The following is a 17,540-nucleotide window of genomic DNA, read 5'->3' on the forward strand; positions in this document are numbered from 1 at the left end:
CCGAGCTCAATGACACTAAACAGACAGCAAGTCCAGCTTGGGATAAATTTATAAATAAAAGCCTCTCCTAAAGTTAGCCAGTCAAAACCCTAAAGAACCCAACCACCCAATCTTTATAAGTTGAACACTTCATTATCACTGCTACTGCAACAAATGTTGCAAATTGCTGAATCCAATTTTCAGCCTTGGTAAATATGAGTCAGGCATCAAGGATCTTAGAATGATCATACTGACTGACATGATTGTGATTCTTTGTTAGGATCATATCAAATGGCTGGGATGGTTAGACATGTGTATCTATCTTGGAATACATGGTTTATATCTCTTAGACTGTCTTGTTTCATGGTGTTTGGCATACAAGTATAGAGAAATGGAACCTTTTGTTTTAAATAAATTCCTTCATCACTTGGAAAAGCAACAAGTATAGAGATCATCGATATTTTTGTCAGGGTTTGGTTTTAATGGGGGCATTTTGTGGAGACGAAAAAGGGCAAACCAGTCATATTCTCTCCAGACACAGGTGAGAGACTTTTAGTTGGCTTCTGCTCACCAACTTCCCCTTCTTTTCAAGATTCAAAATAAGAAAGAGGAAGCTTTTGACACTCGCATTAAAAAATCCCAAAGCAATTAAAGCCCACGTGCCAACACAGTAGACAATGTTCAGGATCTTGTCCATGTACCATGTGAGGCCCACCTACCAATTGATCCAGATATGGGATGTATGAAAAGTAGGCCATAATTCGAATCTTAAATCTCCAAGGCAAAACATCATCAATCTGCAATTTGAAGGCCCAACTCGTGCATGTACACTATCAAAGATTGCCAAAACTTGTCATTGCCTCTTTGATTAAATTACTGATAATGCATCCTAAAATTTCAACTGTAAAGAACGAACTTTTTTCTTTTCTTCTGTGGTTGGTTTGATCCACAACCGCATGCATCTTTCATTTTAACTTGTCACTGTTACAAAGGGGAAACTTTTACCTTTTTCACCTAAAACAGCCATTAGAAGAAGAAGAACCAAAAAAAAAAAAAAAAGGAATCATCTTTCAATTGCCCACCCTCATCTCAAAGCAATTAAGATAAATTAAGGAAAGTAAAAATAAATAAATAAACCTAGTAAAAGAAAGATGAAGAATAAAGGGAATGTGTTTCCATGTATCATCAGCTGTATCTTTTTACAGTTAGGGACCTCACACTTCCATTTCAACAAAATACCAATAGCAATCAACACCCCCGGTGTCCATTCAACAGGACTCCTTTTCCCTCTTTTCTAGCAAAAGACCACAAACCCTCAGAGACAGCATCTCTTTTGCTTTAGGACTAGGTGCAGCATGAGAACCACTTGAATACTTACGCACAATCCCATCAGTAATCTACAACACATCTTTCATGGGGAAGAAACAGCTGCTTCAACTGTAAAACAGAAATCTCAACTTTCATGCAACTATACCGGTCGGAAGCCAAAAATACCTTCCCAACATCTGTCCACCTCCAAACCAACAATCATATTCTTCACAGCCAACCAGCTGATGGATGTTTGGATGGTCCAGTGCAGACATGAACACGAAACTGGACGAGTTCTTGCTCCAATTACCAAGAAGGAAGAAAACCCATGTGCCTGATTGACGGATTCCTTTTGAACTTGATTAGATTCTTTCACCGTGATTGAAGATATATATAGAAAAGGGCGCACACCCAAACAGATCAATCAATTTCACCTTCCTCAACATCGTTTGGAGGGGCACTGCCAGGCTCACATTGCTCACATTCTTCCTCATCATCATCATCATCCACTTTCATGTATAAACCGAGTTGCTCCAAAGGATTACTCCCCAGGAGTTTGAAACCACCTAAACCATCTTGAGAGTGATCTGGGCTCGTCTCATCAACCGAGCTTGGTAATTGTTCAGGAGCAGAACCAAGCATTTCAAGATCTCTTAGGAATTCACAGTTCTCATTGATTTCCACAGTCTTTTCCATCTGCCAAGCATTGGATGATAGTTGGTCAAAATAAGATAAACAAGAAGGTTGACTAACCCACACATGCATATAGCCCAGCAGCCCATCTGCACTTAAAGGTGCAGCTTGGGTCAGGCTCAACCCAATCCAACCTGAAATTCTGGTTGGGTTGGGTTGAGATCGGGTTTTGCTCAGTCTGTAAACCCTCAGCCCAGCCACAGGGTCGAGGCCTCAACCCAAAAACAAACCCAACCCTATATTACATAGGTAAAATACATTATTATATTTATTGTACTTACTGCATAAGATACTAAATTACTAATAATAGTGTATCATAAATTATTAATGTACTTAATAGTATAAGATACTAAATTACTAAAAATAGTGTACTTTCTGACTAACCCAAGATGAGCTAGCATTGAGGATATTCATACACTGGGTTATGGAGCTCAGGTTCAGTCAGAGATTGGGTTGAGTCGACTTCTTGTCAGGTTGGACTAGGTTTGACCCTCAACCTGACCCAACCTGCCCCAAGTTGCAGCACAAGTACCCATTCGGTGAACAATGAAGCCATCCATCAGGTGGGTGGAGAAGTGGAAATGAGGGCCCCAGAAATCTGGTCGATCCACTCATTAGATGAGCCAAAGCATGCAAAACAAATGGATGGCTAAGAAAAATGTCTTAGCCCTCTGTTTGTTTTATAAACCATATCCCACTTGATGAGTGGACTCACCTCATTTTTGTACAGGGTATCTACATGGTGGGTTGTGGGCCCACCTGATGAATCACTCACACGCATGACTGCCAACTTGCAAGTGCTACGGTGTGTAAATAGCTGTGTTCTATTTATATAAGACTTGCAACCTTCTAAACAAGAAGGCACCACCTGCCCCTGATTCAACTTGCACTAACCTTCTGCAAGGCCTGGCGTGCAGCTTCTCTCTCGAGTTCCCGCTTCCGTTTAGCCTCAGCTGCAGCTTCAGCTTCAGCTTCCCTTCGAGCATCCTCTGCGGCTTTGGCTTCTGCTTGCAGTCTAGCCTTCTCTGGATTTACATAAATGAAATCGTCAAGCTTTTTAATCATCTAATGGAGTTTAAAATATTCTGATACCCTTGACCACCCTCTAACAAGAAAGTGACAGACGATGCAAAAGGCAGAATATCAAGTACAGGGTCCAAGTACAAACCTTCCCTTTGCTGTCTTTCAAGTTCCTCCCTTTCTCGCCGCAGCTTCTCAGGATCCCCCTTTTCACCCTGATCTCAGAACATATTGCACCCAATAACGATTGGAGTTGAAAACACTTGCAAAATGCAGAGGTGCAAGTATGGTGGGTTTTCATAAAATACCCAAGCAATTTAAAACCAACCTTGTCAAGTGTCTTCTCTCGAGCTTTGAGGATGGTATCGGCAAAGCGGCTCTTCAACAAAGCTGCCCGATAGAGCTTTTGTGGGGAGACCTGCCTCTCAGATTGAGCATTCTCCCCTAAAAACGTTCATAGTGAAAAGATAAGGTGATGCGTGCCAAAATGAAATGCTTAACACCCATCATCTCACAGTATTCTTCTCAAACTCATGCTTACCCTCTTGGTGGTCATCCGCCTCAGCAGCAATTGGCTTGGGATGGGCACTCTGATCGAGTTTACCTGACCCGCTTAAAGAACCTGTATGAGGTAGAAAAAAGGTGGGCATTCAGATACCATGCCAATAATTTCATAGCAGAAAATTTTGTTTGGCAGTAGAAGGCCACAATAATAGCACAGAAAAGGACTCACGATTTCCGTTGTGTGGATCCACAAGATCGCTCCTCTCGTGGTCCAAAGCTGCTCTGGAATGCATGGTTTCCTGTACCAAAAGTAGAGGGAAAATTGAACAGAATATGAACTCTTTAGAAAAGTAAAGAAGGATGTGCGAGAGGAATGACAGGAAGGTGAATACAGCTGTCAACAGACTTGTCAATCTAACAATGAACATCAATTCTAGCAAAGAAGCAAAGCATGTGCTTAATGAAACAGAGGAAGGTGGACTGACGGGCCATGCCAAGGCCAACCCAAGCCATGCCCTTTTATTTTACAGGCTTCTGTCACACAGACCTGGAAGCCAAGCCTGGCCATGGAAATTACAAACAACACTACATTCAGTCTTGGGCCAGGCCTCAATAGAAATTGTTGATAAATCTAAGCCTGTCCCTATAGGCCAGCATATTTGTGTCATGAGAATCAGGCATGAGCCCAGCCTGCAGACCTAAAACTGAACCCAAGCCCAGACATCTGCAGGCAGGGCCCAGGAGCCCAGTCGACCTGCCTAGCCCATTGATAGTACTGATTCTGCTGAAAGGTGCCCACCGGAAGTTTATAGCAAAAAGATGAAAAAGATCAAAGCAACATCAAATGCTCATGGCATCCAAATGTTGATGGCATCATCAAAGCATCAGTCTAATTATCTGAAGCATATCCAAATGCCCATGGCATCCAACTCTCCATGTGCCAAACTAATTACTATCAATCCTTGGAATAGAAAGAGAGTAGAAAATACCTTGTCAGTCTTTGAAGGGGAAACTTTAGCACCATCTGATTCACTTCCAGAAGAACTACCAGAGTCTGAATCTGCAAAAGGAAATGGCACCTAAAATTGATGATGAGACTGGAAGAGATTCTTAAGCGTTGAGACAGATGAAATAGAACCACAGTAAAAATAAAAAGAAGTTGGTGAAATCAGTGACAAATTCTCAAAATCCTTGTACGGTTCTACAATTGACCAGCCACAGTCATTACTAGCTTTTGTTTTATAGGGGGCAGCTCCTTACCAATTTTCAAAAGCAGAAGCCATTCCATACAGTCAAGATTTCTCAAGGTCGTAAAAAGAGAATCTAAATTCAGTTATTATTAAACTAAAAGAATGCAGTTCAAAGTTTCTAGTAAATTATGCGCATCAACACAATGCATGATATTAATTAATAAATTACCAGGTCTCTTGTTCTTGGAATGGTAATTAGACATTCAATATTTTTGAAACCAAAGGCCACCTCCTAGTGAACTGTGCATTTAGTCAGGTGTGTTTGGGTGACACCTACATTGGTGCTCAACAGCGTTCAATGCCATTTTGGTTGGAAATGCCCCTTTTTTTGTGCACACCTTTGGATGCTGCACTTTCCAAAATGCAGTTTATACAAACATTAGTTTTCAGCTTAAATCCAAATCATGCAGAGTGGAAAGCGAACATTTATGCTCCAGAGAGCATATTTGAATATGAACTATAGATACTGTGGACTGTGACAATTAATAGATCAGGCATTCAGATGCTGTGCAAAGTGGCACAAGCCAACTCAAATCAAATGCTGCCAAACTGCAGGACCCACTGTAGGTAGGTCACCATCCCAAAACAGAGGACCCACAGTATCCAAATTGCAGGATTACAACAAGATTTATGGGCCATTTTTTCTCATTTTCCTCTTCTTTTTTTCCTTTTTTTGGGAAAGGTAACTGAAATTTTATTATGCAGGCGCCAAAATGGCAGCAAAGAATACAACAAAAGCACAAACAAACAGCCCCATCAAACTAAAGCATCACACACTCCCCTCCCCCATTACAAAGACGAATCACTTGCCCTCCCTGCCATTACCCATACCATATCCGGAAGCAAGGCACTTAGCCCACGCTAACCTCCCCGCCCCATCAAATGATCATACGAAGTTGTATTATAATGCGCATGGCAAGCATGTATAACAATAGAATAGGCAAGTGCATACACAGCTATGCATGTAAATTTAGATATTAGAAGGATCGATCCAGATGACAGTCAAGCCAAATAAGCTGCAAGTTAATCGAAAACGTTAAGGGCTAATCATATGGGCTGTGGGAAAATCAAGTGGGCTGCGGACAAATGAATGGCCATGGGTCAATAAATAAGTCATAGGCCAATGAATAAGGCATGAGCAAATAAAATGGGTCATAAGTCAATGGAATAGACTGCGGTTTAGTGAAATGGGCCATGGTTGGGCCATGGATGGATGTTTAGATGGTCCCTGCTCTAGACATTTGGATGGTCCTTTGATCTGAACGTGAAACAGGATAGAGCTAGGCCATGATCTGGACATGAGATAGGGACAGATCTGGGCGTCAATGAAATGCAGGTTTGGACTACAGATCTGGATGCAGTTTGAGTTCAGATCTAGACGTGGTTTGATATGATCTAATGATATTTTAAGAAAAAGAAACAAAATTGAGGAAGTAGAAGATCTTATAGAAAATAAGAAGATGAGGAAGAAGAAGTAGATTTGGAAACTCATGTAAGATCATGAAGATAATCTACTTGCTACTCATCTGAGATCATGAAGATGTCTCAGATCTGCATGTTAAGAATCTATTGTTGGAAGTGATGATCTTGATGTGAGGATCACTTGGGTGTAGAGGCCTACAGTTGCTGGATATCAATCACAATATGTGATTGTTGAACACTAATCAGAGTCTGTAATTGTTGGACATTGATGACGACCCCAGATATGAGAAGAAGAAGAAGAAGAAGTGCTAGCTAGGTGACAACCGCCATCCACTAAGAAGGGGCACCACATGGTGCAATCTGATTGGTCTGAGTCAGATGGCCACTTAATCAACGTCTTTTAAAGTTAGCACAAAGACGGCCATAACTCTCTTAATACTTATCCGTTCGGGCTCATCTTGTTCTCATTGGAAAGATAATTCGACAATCTATCATTTGATGTTTATAAATGGTATGGTAAATGCTAGAAGACAAAACATGATCAATAATATTGCAGTTGATGGGGAAAGGATCTCTGAGCATGCTAATGTATGTAGAGCAATTGAAATTTTCTACTCTAATCTATTAATTGCAAAAGAGTGGAACAGGCTGAAGCTAGATAATTTGTCATTTAACCAGGATAACTTAGAGGAGGCAAACTCACTGACAACACCTTGTGGGGAGGAAGAGATTAAGGTGCCTTTTTTTATGGATAACTATTTTTATTTTCTCAAAAGGCCACTGATGCAGGACAATTAACCACTTGCTCTAAAAGCTCGAACTGCTAGAGCATGGCAAATTAATCCCTTTATCTCATAGCCCAGGCCCCAATTCCATGGGTTAGGTCCTCGGCCAAACCCTCCTCGTGAGCCCCAAATCCATGAGTTCCGCCCCCTCATGGGCCCCAAACCCATGGGTTATGCGAGCCACCCACCCCAAGTGTGCCCCTACATCCCATAGGCCACCCCACTCGAGCTCGGTGTGAAAATGTACCCGCATTAGCCGTTTTAACAATCATCATGGTGAAAAAGAATAAACCCTAGTAATTACAATCTAATCTAAGCAAAGACGTGATTTTACAAACTTTCACATCCTTTAACACGAACGCCCATTCCATCACTTCCCTTTAATAAGTCTTTCAAACTCTCTCTTCCCAAGATCCTTTTCTGTTGAGAAACGAGGCCTATTGCATCCCTGAAAAAGAATACAACCCTAGTAAATTACAATCTAATCTAAGCAAGACATGATTACCAAACGCCATATCATTCTTCCTTTCCTATTCTTCTGTCATGTCAAGCCCATTAGAGGTCATTCGCCGTCATTGGCATTAACCCAATCAACTCTGAAGATTGCCGCTAGGAAAATATTCCGCACTTATTCGCCCAAACAAACAACAAATAAAGAGATGATCTACACTTTATGCATAGTTCATGGACATGGCACAAATAATCGGTAGAATCCTGGACCTCTTTTGGAGATTATCTATGGTTAGGATCCACTTTCTCCCTACCAACTGTGCAAAAGCCACCACTTTGCGAGGTGCACCATAGAACGAAAAGCAAGGAGCAAACTTCACTCTCCTCATATCCGACCCTTTTTGCATACGTCATGCACATGGTACAAATATTTGGTAGAATCACAGACCTCTTTTCGAGATTATCTCTGGTTAGGATCCACTTTCTCCCTACCAACCATGCAAAAGCCACTACTTTGGGAGATGCACCAATAGCCACCACTTACGTAAATATTGGTAGAATGACCAAACTAAGAACTTTGTTGATGAATGAACTTTCCAAACCATTGAATCCTTTAAGGCTGAAGAAGGATGATATTTATGTAGGTGCACCAATAGCCTACAGAAGTTACCCACCCACTTCCTCATCAGACAAGTCCCAATGGTGAGGACACCAAAAACTAGCATCGCCGCTTTGAGAGTAGCAACTAGCAATTGTTACATTTTTCTTTGGAGCTAGTCATGCAAGCCTTGGGAACTGAAACTCCAACGGTCTACCCTCACACCAAATATCCTCCCAAAAGCGAATATGATTCCCATCACCAAGCGAAGAAGCCACCCCTTCCCTAAACCTAGGGGCTACCAAAATAATTGTCTTCCATATGCCTGATGCTCTACAAGTTGAACTTTCCCTTACCACCCAACCCCCATCTAGCCATCTAGAACCCATATTTGAACATTAAGGTGGCAATTTTGGATACAAGATGAGACAAAACTCCTAGTTTGAATGGTTTTCCACTAATTTTTTTCTAGCATTTTAGGACAATATGAAGAACGATATCCTTACTCCTTAAGGCTTGTATGTTAGATTCTGAATACAAGGGAGGGTGCTTTCAAAAGATTTGGGGACAAACTTTATCACCTTAATCCCCAAGGAACGACTCGAGAACATCAAAGATAGTAGACCAGTTTGTCTGATTAGCCCTTATGAAGTATTGGCGATAGTTCTTGTGACAAGACTAATACTTAGGAAGTTCTTGTACAGAGTTGAGCTGAAATTAAGGGGCATTTGTGCATGGTAGACAGATCATGGATGGGCTCTTATAGCACGTGAATGCAGAGAGTCAAGAAATATGATAGGCAAATCAGGTTGTGTGTGTGTGTGTAAGTTAGCCCTGGAAAAGGTATGCGACCACATGGATTAGGTGTTTCTGAACTATATATGTTAAGGTAGTTGGGCTTTGGAATTAACTGAAGTGGATTCTAGAATGTGTTAGCTTGGCTCATTTCTTTATCCAATTTAATGGGAAGCCTAAAGGTTTCTGCAGAAGCCCAATGAGTTCACACCAAGGGGCAACAAAGGCTATGAGCGAATTGTTATCAAAATCAATTGTGGAAGGGTTGGTTAAAAGCTTCAAGATGGAAAATGCCAATTTTCATATAGTTTGTGCCTTCGATTTTTGGATGGCACGATTCTCTTCAGTGAACGGGAACATAGTGAAGTTGACAAATCGAGGAAAGTGGCAAGGTGTTTTTGAAAGTGTCCAATATCACACCATACATAAATATCCGCAAAGTGGAATCTTGGAAATCCTTCTAAAAAAGCTTCAGCCCATAAGCCTCTTAGCATTCCATAAACCTGGGACCCACCATGTTGAAGTGGAACATAAACAAATTTGTAAACAATGGTTTACAAATTTGTGGTTTAGACCACTGGTTTGATGAGACCCACCATGGATTGGAAATAACATAAAAATCTTTTAGGCTAGGACCCAACACTTAAATTTGTAAACAATGAAAATCCATATATTTGGATTGCTATGATCCTTGAGTCTAGAATATTCTTTACGCATCTCCAACTATGATCGATCCATCATATTATAGACCCAAATGCACTCCATGAATATGCAATGGGCCAATCAATAGACCAGATGCCGCACATGAATACAAATGGGCCCAAACTAATGTAAAAGGGTTGAGAGAGAGAGAGAGAGCAGGCCAAATCAACGAGGCTGGGACGAGTCAAGCATGACACAACTGGACCCTACCTACATCATTCAAGTAAAATACCACACGCTCTAGCTGCGCAACAGAGATCAACTTCCGTCTTTCAGCTGGGCTAGCGAACCAGGCATCAAGGTATACAAAAACGGTTATGTAACAATAACGGCCATGACCGTTATGCATTACAGGGCTGAAACAGCCCTAACGGCTGTTACAGAAAAAAAAAAAAAAACTGCCTGCAACGGTCCCGTCATGGTCCAAAAACATGTTTTTTTTCTCAAATAAAAAATAAAAAATACCATAACAGCCATTACAACCCATATTGTAACAGTAGCGGTGGTGGCCATTACAGCCACCGTACCGTTAATGAACACCTTGCCAGCCATGGCAAAGGCTAGCACTGACAAGTGACAACACTCACATGCCAACAATGTCACTTCCCACACTAACCCCACTCCAACTAATAAGACATAATACCCTAGGGGATAAGCAAGCAGATGAGGGTCAAAGTGGGGCAGTTACAAGACATACAGCTAAGGAGGCACATGCACACAGGGAGCTCCCTGATGTCAAGCGATAAACATGGGAACCCTAAGGTTCCAATATAGTTATTTTTTAAACAATTTACAGTAAATATTTCTTTCTTTTACCAGCAAGAACAAGCTTTGAGCGGACAAATTTCCAACATATTTACCCAATTTTGTATTTTCTAAACTTAGAGAAAATAACCAACTTTGGTAATACTAATGGCTCACTGGTGTACTTTTAAAAAATAATTTACTCTAAGACACTTGTGTGGATTTCAAATATATTTACCATATAATTAACATATAGTTAATAGCACCTTCATGGTGGCTCCTTTCCAACTCAAGTTTAATGAAGTTTCTTTTTCACACTATCAAAAAGGAACATTCTCCAACATTATCAACACATCATTTTGTAACAATCTAGGTTCTTGATATTCTTGTGTCATTAACATTAGAACATTCTATTATATAAAAACCACAATTCACCCTTTATACTGTTACACAAGGCCCCATTTGAATGGCAATTCACAATTAAGTTTCCTGAGAACTTCATTAAGTGGAAATGCAAATGTGGGAACATAGTTCCAAAGAACTCATATTATCTAAAAGTGATGTTTGGCTGCCAATGTATATTTTCTATTTTTCTTATAATGTTGTTTGGATGACAATGTCTAAAAGTCATTTTTTAATGAAACATAGAGGTAGTTTAAGGAGTCTACCTCATGCAGCTATCAGATGATTGCCACATGCGCCTGGTTTTATGTAAAGTGTAGGTGGGAATTTATCCAAGATCATACATGTGGTGTAGTTGCACAACAATCTAATTTGTCCAAATCGCTGTTGCAATTGTGGATGGAGCATAAGCCAAAAATTACACTAAGTGGACAATAGTAAGCATTTAACTATGCCCTTGGAATTTGAACAACTATCTCACTTTTAAGCATCCATATGATAAGCATCAATTGGATGTTAAGATTGGTGGATCAATTCCTCTCAAAAAAAAAAAAAAAAAAGATTGGTGGATCAATGTGATTTTTGAGGCATGCTCCATACATAACGTGCACCAAAACATGGAGGGTCTGAATGGCCAAACATGTGTGCCAAACATAAGGCAATGTCACCCCTATTTTCAAAATGAAAATTAACTATCATATGTAGATTCACTCCTATGGCAACTCAGAACAATTTTTAAAAATGGTGGCACATCTTCCATGCTATCCAAATCAATGGCCCAATTACTGATGGAGCATAACCCAAAAATTACATTAGCATGTAACAGTAATAATCTAACTTCTGAAATTTGAACCACTCACTAGTCACTATTTTACTTTTAACCATCCATTTTCATGACCATTAATTGGATTGGTAGAATTGGCCGGTTAGTGTAATTTTCGTGATTTTCGTGATAAGCTCCATCAATAATGTGACCCACAATTGATGTTCTGGATAGCCCAACATGAGTGGCACATGAGAGGAGGATGAGTCACAACCATTTTAAAGTTGGATGGTGGGCTAGGTTGTGTAATAACAAGAAAAAGGAGAGACGACGTCACTACATAATGGAATGTGACGGTAGACACGAAGCTACTTACAAATTACAGCAATGGTACAAAAATAGCTCATAAAAATAAACCACCCAAATTGTGGGCATCACTTTGGAAAGACTGTGGCAAAGAATTACATTGATTTGATAACCTTTACACTTTTATTGTTCCAAAAAAAAAAAAAACCTAGGTAGCAGTTGGCTGACAATTCATGGAGGTTGAAGTGAAACAAGCCAATGGTCTGAATTTGCAACGAAAGGCTCCACAAATCAGACATGATAATAGTTAAACTAATCTCATTTTGGAACAGCAACCTATCTAGAGTGCATCCCACAATTTGGACGGACAAATTAGAGTTAAATTCTTCTATGTACAACTCCTGAGATCTTGAGTATTAACACTTCCAGTCTACAGCATCAAACCACCCTTGTTCAGAAACGTCACTTCGCTGAGCAGACAAATAGCTTTCTACTCAGTTCCACACAACCAAGAAATAATCCCAAATTCATGTTTTTATGACTTCCTTTCGCCATACAAATGCTCACAAAACAGATAATTCCGACCAATATAGGATTGAACGCTGTTCAGTGCCATATTAGAAGTCATCAAAACGGGCCATAGTTGTATCCAACCACCCCTGCTACTTTAGAAAATGGCATCCTTTCAAATTTAGTACCCCATATCTTTCTTTTATTTCCACGTAAAAGAGGCATTTAAACAACAAGTGAACAAAATATAAATATACAATCCAACCTCTCAAGCAAAAAAAAAAACTTCCGCATTGAACTTTTTTTGAGAGAAAATTTCCACACTGAACATTATAAATGTGTTGAATGAAGACAATTTTAAGATTAAATGTTACACATAATTGTACATTTAAAGTATGTTATGAAGTTTTAAGACATTTTATCAATAACTTGAAAAGCAATAATGGTGAGCTTGAATTAGCTCTACGAATAGGAAGAAGGCTTGCAATTCTAGGTGCATTTTTATATAACTAATCAACCGGACATGTCCAAATGCTCATGTAACACAGTTTGTATAAATAATTTTAAAATTATTAAAATATTTATTAGAAAAATATATTGAAATTTCCCAAATTTAATTAATTATTCAATTAAAATACCGTAACACAAAATGGTAAAATCATGTTTTATTAAAAGAGAATTTTATAACTACATATTTAAGATAGTTTACCATCCTAGTGAGGTTATCACTTTTAATAAAATATTTCAAAAACTTGCACAATATCTAAAATTAAATTAAATTATCATATAATAAATAAAGCTAAAACTATTCAAAAATAATATTGAAACTTCACTAATTAAATTAATTATTTTTATAATTAAAATATTTAATTAAAACTACAACAAGAGAAAATGGTAAATGATTGTTTTAGTAAAAGAGATTTAAAAGTTAAATATTTTAAATACTGTACCATCCTAATGATGGTTCTTTTATTTAAAATCTTGCTCGATTTTAAAATTTAAACATTTAAAATATCACATAGTCAATAAAGTTGCAATAATTTAAATAAAGTTCAACTCCTGAAAGGTGCCGGGATTTTAAAATGTTTCTAAATATTGCACAATAAATATTTCATTAAAATACCTAACTGGAAGAGTTTTGATTATAAAAGAAATTCATTAAAATTTCACTAATTAAATTGTGGTAAGAATGTTATATGCTTATTCTATAATTTTCTGGAGGGGCCACAACGTGATGTGTCCATCATGTGAGCCCCTTCTTGCTCTCCTTGGAGCCAAAAAAAATCAGGCCAATACAAAAATCAGATGGGCAACACCATGTAAAATGTGTCTAGACCCCCTAATCATGACACCAGCTAAGTTTTGTAATGGCGTGATTTTTAGCATGTCCATTCATCCTAGTGGGACTCATTTTATGAATGGTTTAGATGTCATTTGAAAAATACAGTAGGCTCGCACAGTCTAAAAGGTTTTGATGGTGGGCGTCCCCTCTCAGGAGTTCACTGTGCTGTGACCCACCTGTGTTTTGGATCGGCCTATTTTTGGGATACTAGGTGAACTTGAAGGTTTGTGGACCCTGCATCACAGTCAGGCCCACACATGAAAGAGTATACTAGATGTGTATAGGAATTTCCTAAAAGACCCTTTTGAAATAGTAGCATATCCTAAAATACCTATAAGGGTAAAAACTGAAACTAGAGTGCCTTGGAACTCCCTCTTTTGTGTTTGGAACTCCTTGTTATAGTGTTATAGAAAACTAAAACTAATTGTTAATACAGCAAACATAGTGACAGAAAGTAGAGTGATATTTCATACAACCTTTAGCAAAACAAAGCATGTTGGAAAGACAAAAATGATTTCATGCAACCACCAATCCCACTACACATAGCAGTGGAGTTATATTTTGAAAGGAGGTGAAAAAACTTGCAATGTCCATATTTTTCACAGTTGAACCATCCATCGTCTCTAGATCCAGCCAGAATAAGCACATTGAACAGTTTTTTGAAGCATGCAATTGGATAAGTTTTTCTAAGTTGCATATTTCTTTCAACAAAAAGTTCTTTTTTAAAGAATAGTTATGAGTCCAAATGACAATATTGAAATTTTGCCACCTTAGAGCTCAGTAATGGAGAGGAAAGAGAGATAAAAACATCAGGCAGAGAAACAATCACAAACCGCTGGATGAAGAACCTGAATCACTACTGGAGCTGCTTGAACTACTACATTTGCTAGTTTTATGGGCTGTATCTTTTTCTATCTCTACAGGAGGGTAGCTCGAGACTGGAGGATCATTTCCAACAATATCTACATCCTCATCAACTGGCTCATTGCCTACAATACGAGAACGATAAGATGACAACTGAGGAAAAAAAATCCTGAACTGCAGCATGGGTATCTAATGCTTAAGATAAACTAGTCAAAGATAAATGGAACCTTTGCAAGGTTGCATCGACGAGTTGCTGAGCCCCGACTCATTCAAAAGCTGCATATAAACAACCAGTGAACTCAGCATATAGACATTGAGGCAGATAACACGGTAATAAAAAGTAAAATCAACAAAAGGTTAAGTTATTGACCAAAATAAGACACAATACCTCCATTTCACAAGGCTCAGCTTTAGCTGGATTGATTTGCTTCTCCCGCAAATAATCATCCAAAAGCTTCCGCACTTTGAACAATGTTTCATCACTGATAGCATCCATGTCAATCTCAATCTCCATCTCGCCAGTTTGGCTCTCATTGTTATGGCCCCTTAGGAGATCAAGAATGTGTTCTGGCATGTCATCAGGCAAAGACTCTAAATCTCTGCTCAGGATCTGCTTCTCCTCATCAGTCATCTTGCACTTTATACTCTCTGTCTTAACCTTTTGGTTTGTCGAAGAGGGTTTCTTCTTTTTAGACTGTACCAACGGTTTGGCAGCATCCACTTCTCTAGAAATTCCTGGTTTCGCAGGCATCGACTGTGAAACAGTTGTCGGGAGCTTCTTCTCAATAGATTTCCATCTTGTTTCAAAGAATTTGCTAAGAGTGTCTGCCATTGTATGAAATTCATTTCCAGGTGGGTTGTAAGTCATTGCATTAGAGAGAGCAAGCCTCACATCTGCAACAAAGCCCAATGGACTGGAGTATGCACCCGAAGCTAACTTGCTCTTTATTGTCCCAAAATCCATTGGATTCTTAATAACAGTGGAATAGTCTGGAATGTTCATCTTCACCACATCAACAGGGTCATTGAAAACCCAACCAAACTGATGCGACATCAACCGTTTCAGCAGCGTCTCACACTGATTCATCAACTGCTTGCTACTACATGCAGTTGCCTGGTTTGAATCATAACACCCCGACAGACCACGATTTAAAGAGGGTGCATCTGGGACGACAGGGACCTGTTTCTTCCCCTGACCAGATGATAACTGTGATGCCGGCCTTTTTCGCCCGTTGTTACAACTACGGATATCACTCGAAGATGACAAAGTTATCCCATTTGTGAACCTCGACACTATTTTCTTCTGAAGGCTCCAAACCTGCTCAAGCTCTGATCTCAGCTTCAGTCCCAACTCCTTCCTTTCAGAGCGAGACATCTTTGAAACGGAGATGACTTGTGATGGGATATTAAAACTGTCGCACTTATTGGCATTCAAACTTATGCACTTCCTTTTTGGAGCACAAGAATCCTCTGATGCGGTCACCTCTGTTTCGACGCGGCCAGAGCTACCGAAACCTTCTGATTCGCCCATGGTCTCAACGGCAAGCCGGTAATCAGTAACATAGCCAGAAGAATAGCCTCCTTTGGAGAATCTATGAGTTTTTCCCATCATCGTGAATGAAAAACCCTGAGAAATTTTCTTGGATTCCTGCTGTGTGTACTCTACAAAAACTGTTGGTGCCATAAAAACAATTCCTTAATTCTGCACATATCAACCATCTGGCAAAAACTCAGTTCTTTTTCTTCACAATAAGATGCAAATTTCAAGCTACACAACCAGCCCAAGAAACTTCCCTTCCAAACAAGATCAATTTTAAAATTTCCAGCAAACCCACAATCCCTTTTTTCCTTTTCTGACGAGATCAGAACCAAGATTTACACCATAAATGACCTATTATTTCCCTTCTATTTTGAGCAGATCACAATCAAATGTTGTTTTCGTTCCAGACCAATTACCAAATTAAAGATTCATTCCAAATTCAAGCCATCAATTTTCATTTTTTTATGATAAGGTCCACACCAAAAACTCACCTTTTTCTTCATTGATAGATTAAGATTGAGCCCTCTGTGTGTCTTCTCTGGGGAGGATAACAGAATTAAAGATTTCCAACAAAATCCAGCTGCACCTCTTCTTCAATGAAATCGATTTCAAGATCCCAGCCCTCAGAATCAAAACCCTAATCCTTAACGCATTCGACAGATGCAGACCACAAAGACAGGCAAAACACAGACCCTAAGCTGGAATCCCCTCAAAAGATGCAATCCTCAACTCCCCCGACTGGTTAAAGAACCCTCTTCCTACCTCCAGTTGCAACATCAATATGAAAACGGCGTAAATGCATGAAGCGGCAGAAACGAACAAATGAAATTACAAAAAAAATCCTAGCCGTCGCTCTAACATTAACCCTAGGAAGAAAACCCTAGAAATCAAGCAAAGGGACGAAATTGCAACTGGAGAGCGAAACAAACACTGGAAATCCAATACAAAACCTGGATCTCGAGCAGCGACGACGAAAAACCCTAGAAAACCCTTGTTTCGCTCTTTCTCATTCTCTGTAGAGAGAGAGAGAGACAGAGAGAGAGAGAGAGAGAGAGGAAATGAAAAGCAACCCCGAAACGAAGAGAAGAAAAGAAGACAAGCGATGGTTTGGGGAGTTTGCTTCTCTACTTAAAGCCCACGGCCTCGCTCCACGACGCGAACGAGCGATCCTGACCGTCGAAACTAGAGATATCCGACGGTTCTAGATATGTGTGTTTTTTTACCCTTGGATTACGATGCCTAGGGTCGAGCTTTTCTTACATCCCCCGCTCCTTTGACCTCGTGGCCACGAAAACGCCAGAGGCGATTCGCGCGAGGAGTAATCGAACAGGAGCTTCGCGGGGCAAGTACCTGCCTGGCAGGCGTGTCAGGGATCCGGGCTGCGCATTAGCTGGGGCGCACTGGGAAAATAACCTTAGACGGGCGCGGATTTCCCCCGGAAGCCTTTCGCAAGAAGCTCCTGCACAAGGATGCTTCCGTTTTGTGACAAATCAACCCCTTTCATCCGTTTTGCGAGATCATTTTATAACATAATACCAAAACTTAGGTGTATCCAAAACTCAA

General features: G+C 39.7%; 1 protein-coding gene across 4 annotated transcripts; it reads right to left on the bottom strand.

The window, feature by feature from the left end:
* Positions 1-1,131: 1,131 nt before the first annotated feature.
* Positions 1,132-17,068, bottom strand: LOC131246271 (transcription factor GTE10-like). Of its 4 annotated transcripts, XM_058246208.1 has the most exons (11): positions 16,469-17,067; positions 14,826-16,108; positions 14,665-14,713; positions 14,407-14,562; positions 4,494-4,564; positions 3,734-3,803; positions 3,542-3,622; positions 3,329-3,444; positions 3,149-3,215; positions 2,875-3,005; positions 1,132-1,983 (listed from the first exon to the last, which is right to left on the bottom strand). In XM_058246208.1, the coding sequence occupies exons 2-11, from the start codon at positions 16,047-16,049 to the stop codon at positions 1,708-1,710; spliced, it is 2,241 nt and encodes a 746-aa protein (XP_058102191.1). In that variant the 5' UTR covers positions 16,050-16,108; positions 16,469-17,067; the 3' UTR covers positions 1,132-1,707. The 4 variants fall into 4 exon arrangements, with proteins under 4 accessions (XP_058102191.1, XP_058102190.1, XP_058102189.1 ...); XM_058246207.1 differs by having other exon boundaries at positions 14,422-14,562; positions 14,826-17,068; XM_058246206.1 differs by having other exon boundaries at positions 14,826-17,067.
* Between the last annotated feature and the right edge of the window lie 472 nt (positions 17,069-17,540).

This window comes from Magnolia sinica, chromosome 5, assembly GCF_029962835.1.
Source record: "Magnolia sinica isolate HGM2019 chromosome 5, MsV1, whole genome shotgun sequence".
NCBI lineage: Eukaryota > Viridiplantae > Streptophyta > Magnoliopsida > Magnoliales > Magnoliaceae > Magnolia > Magnolia sinica.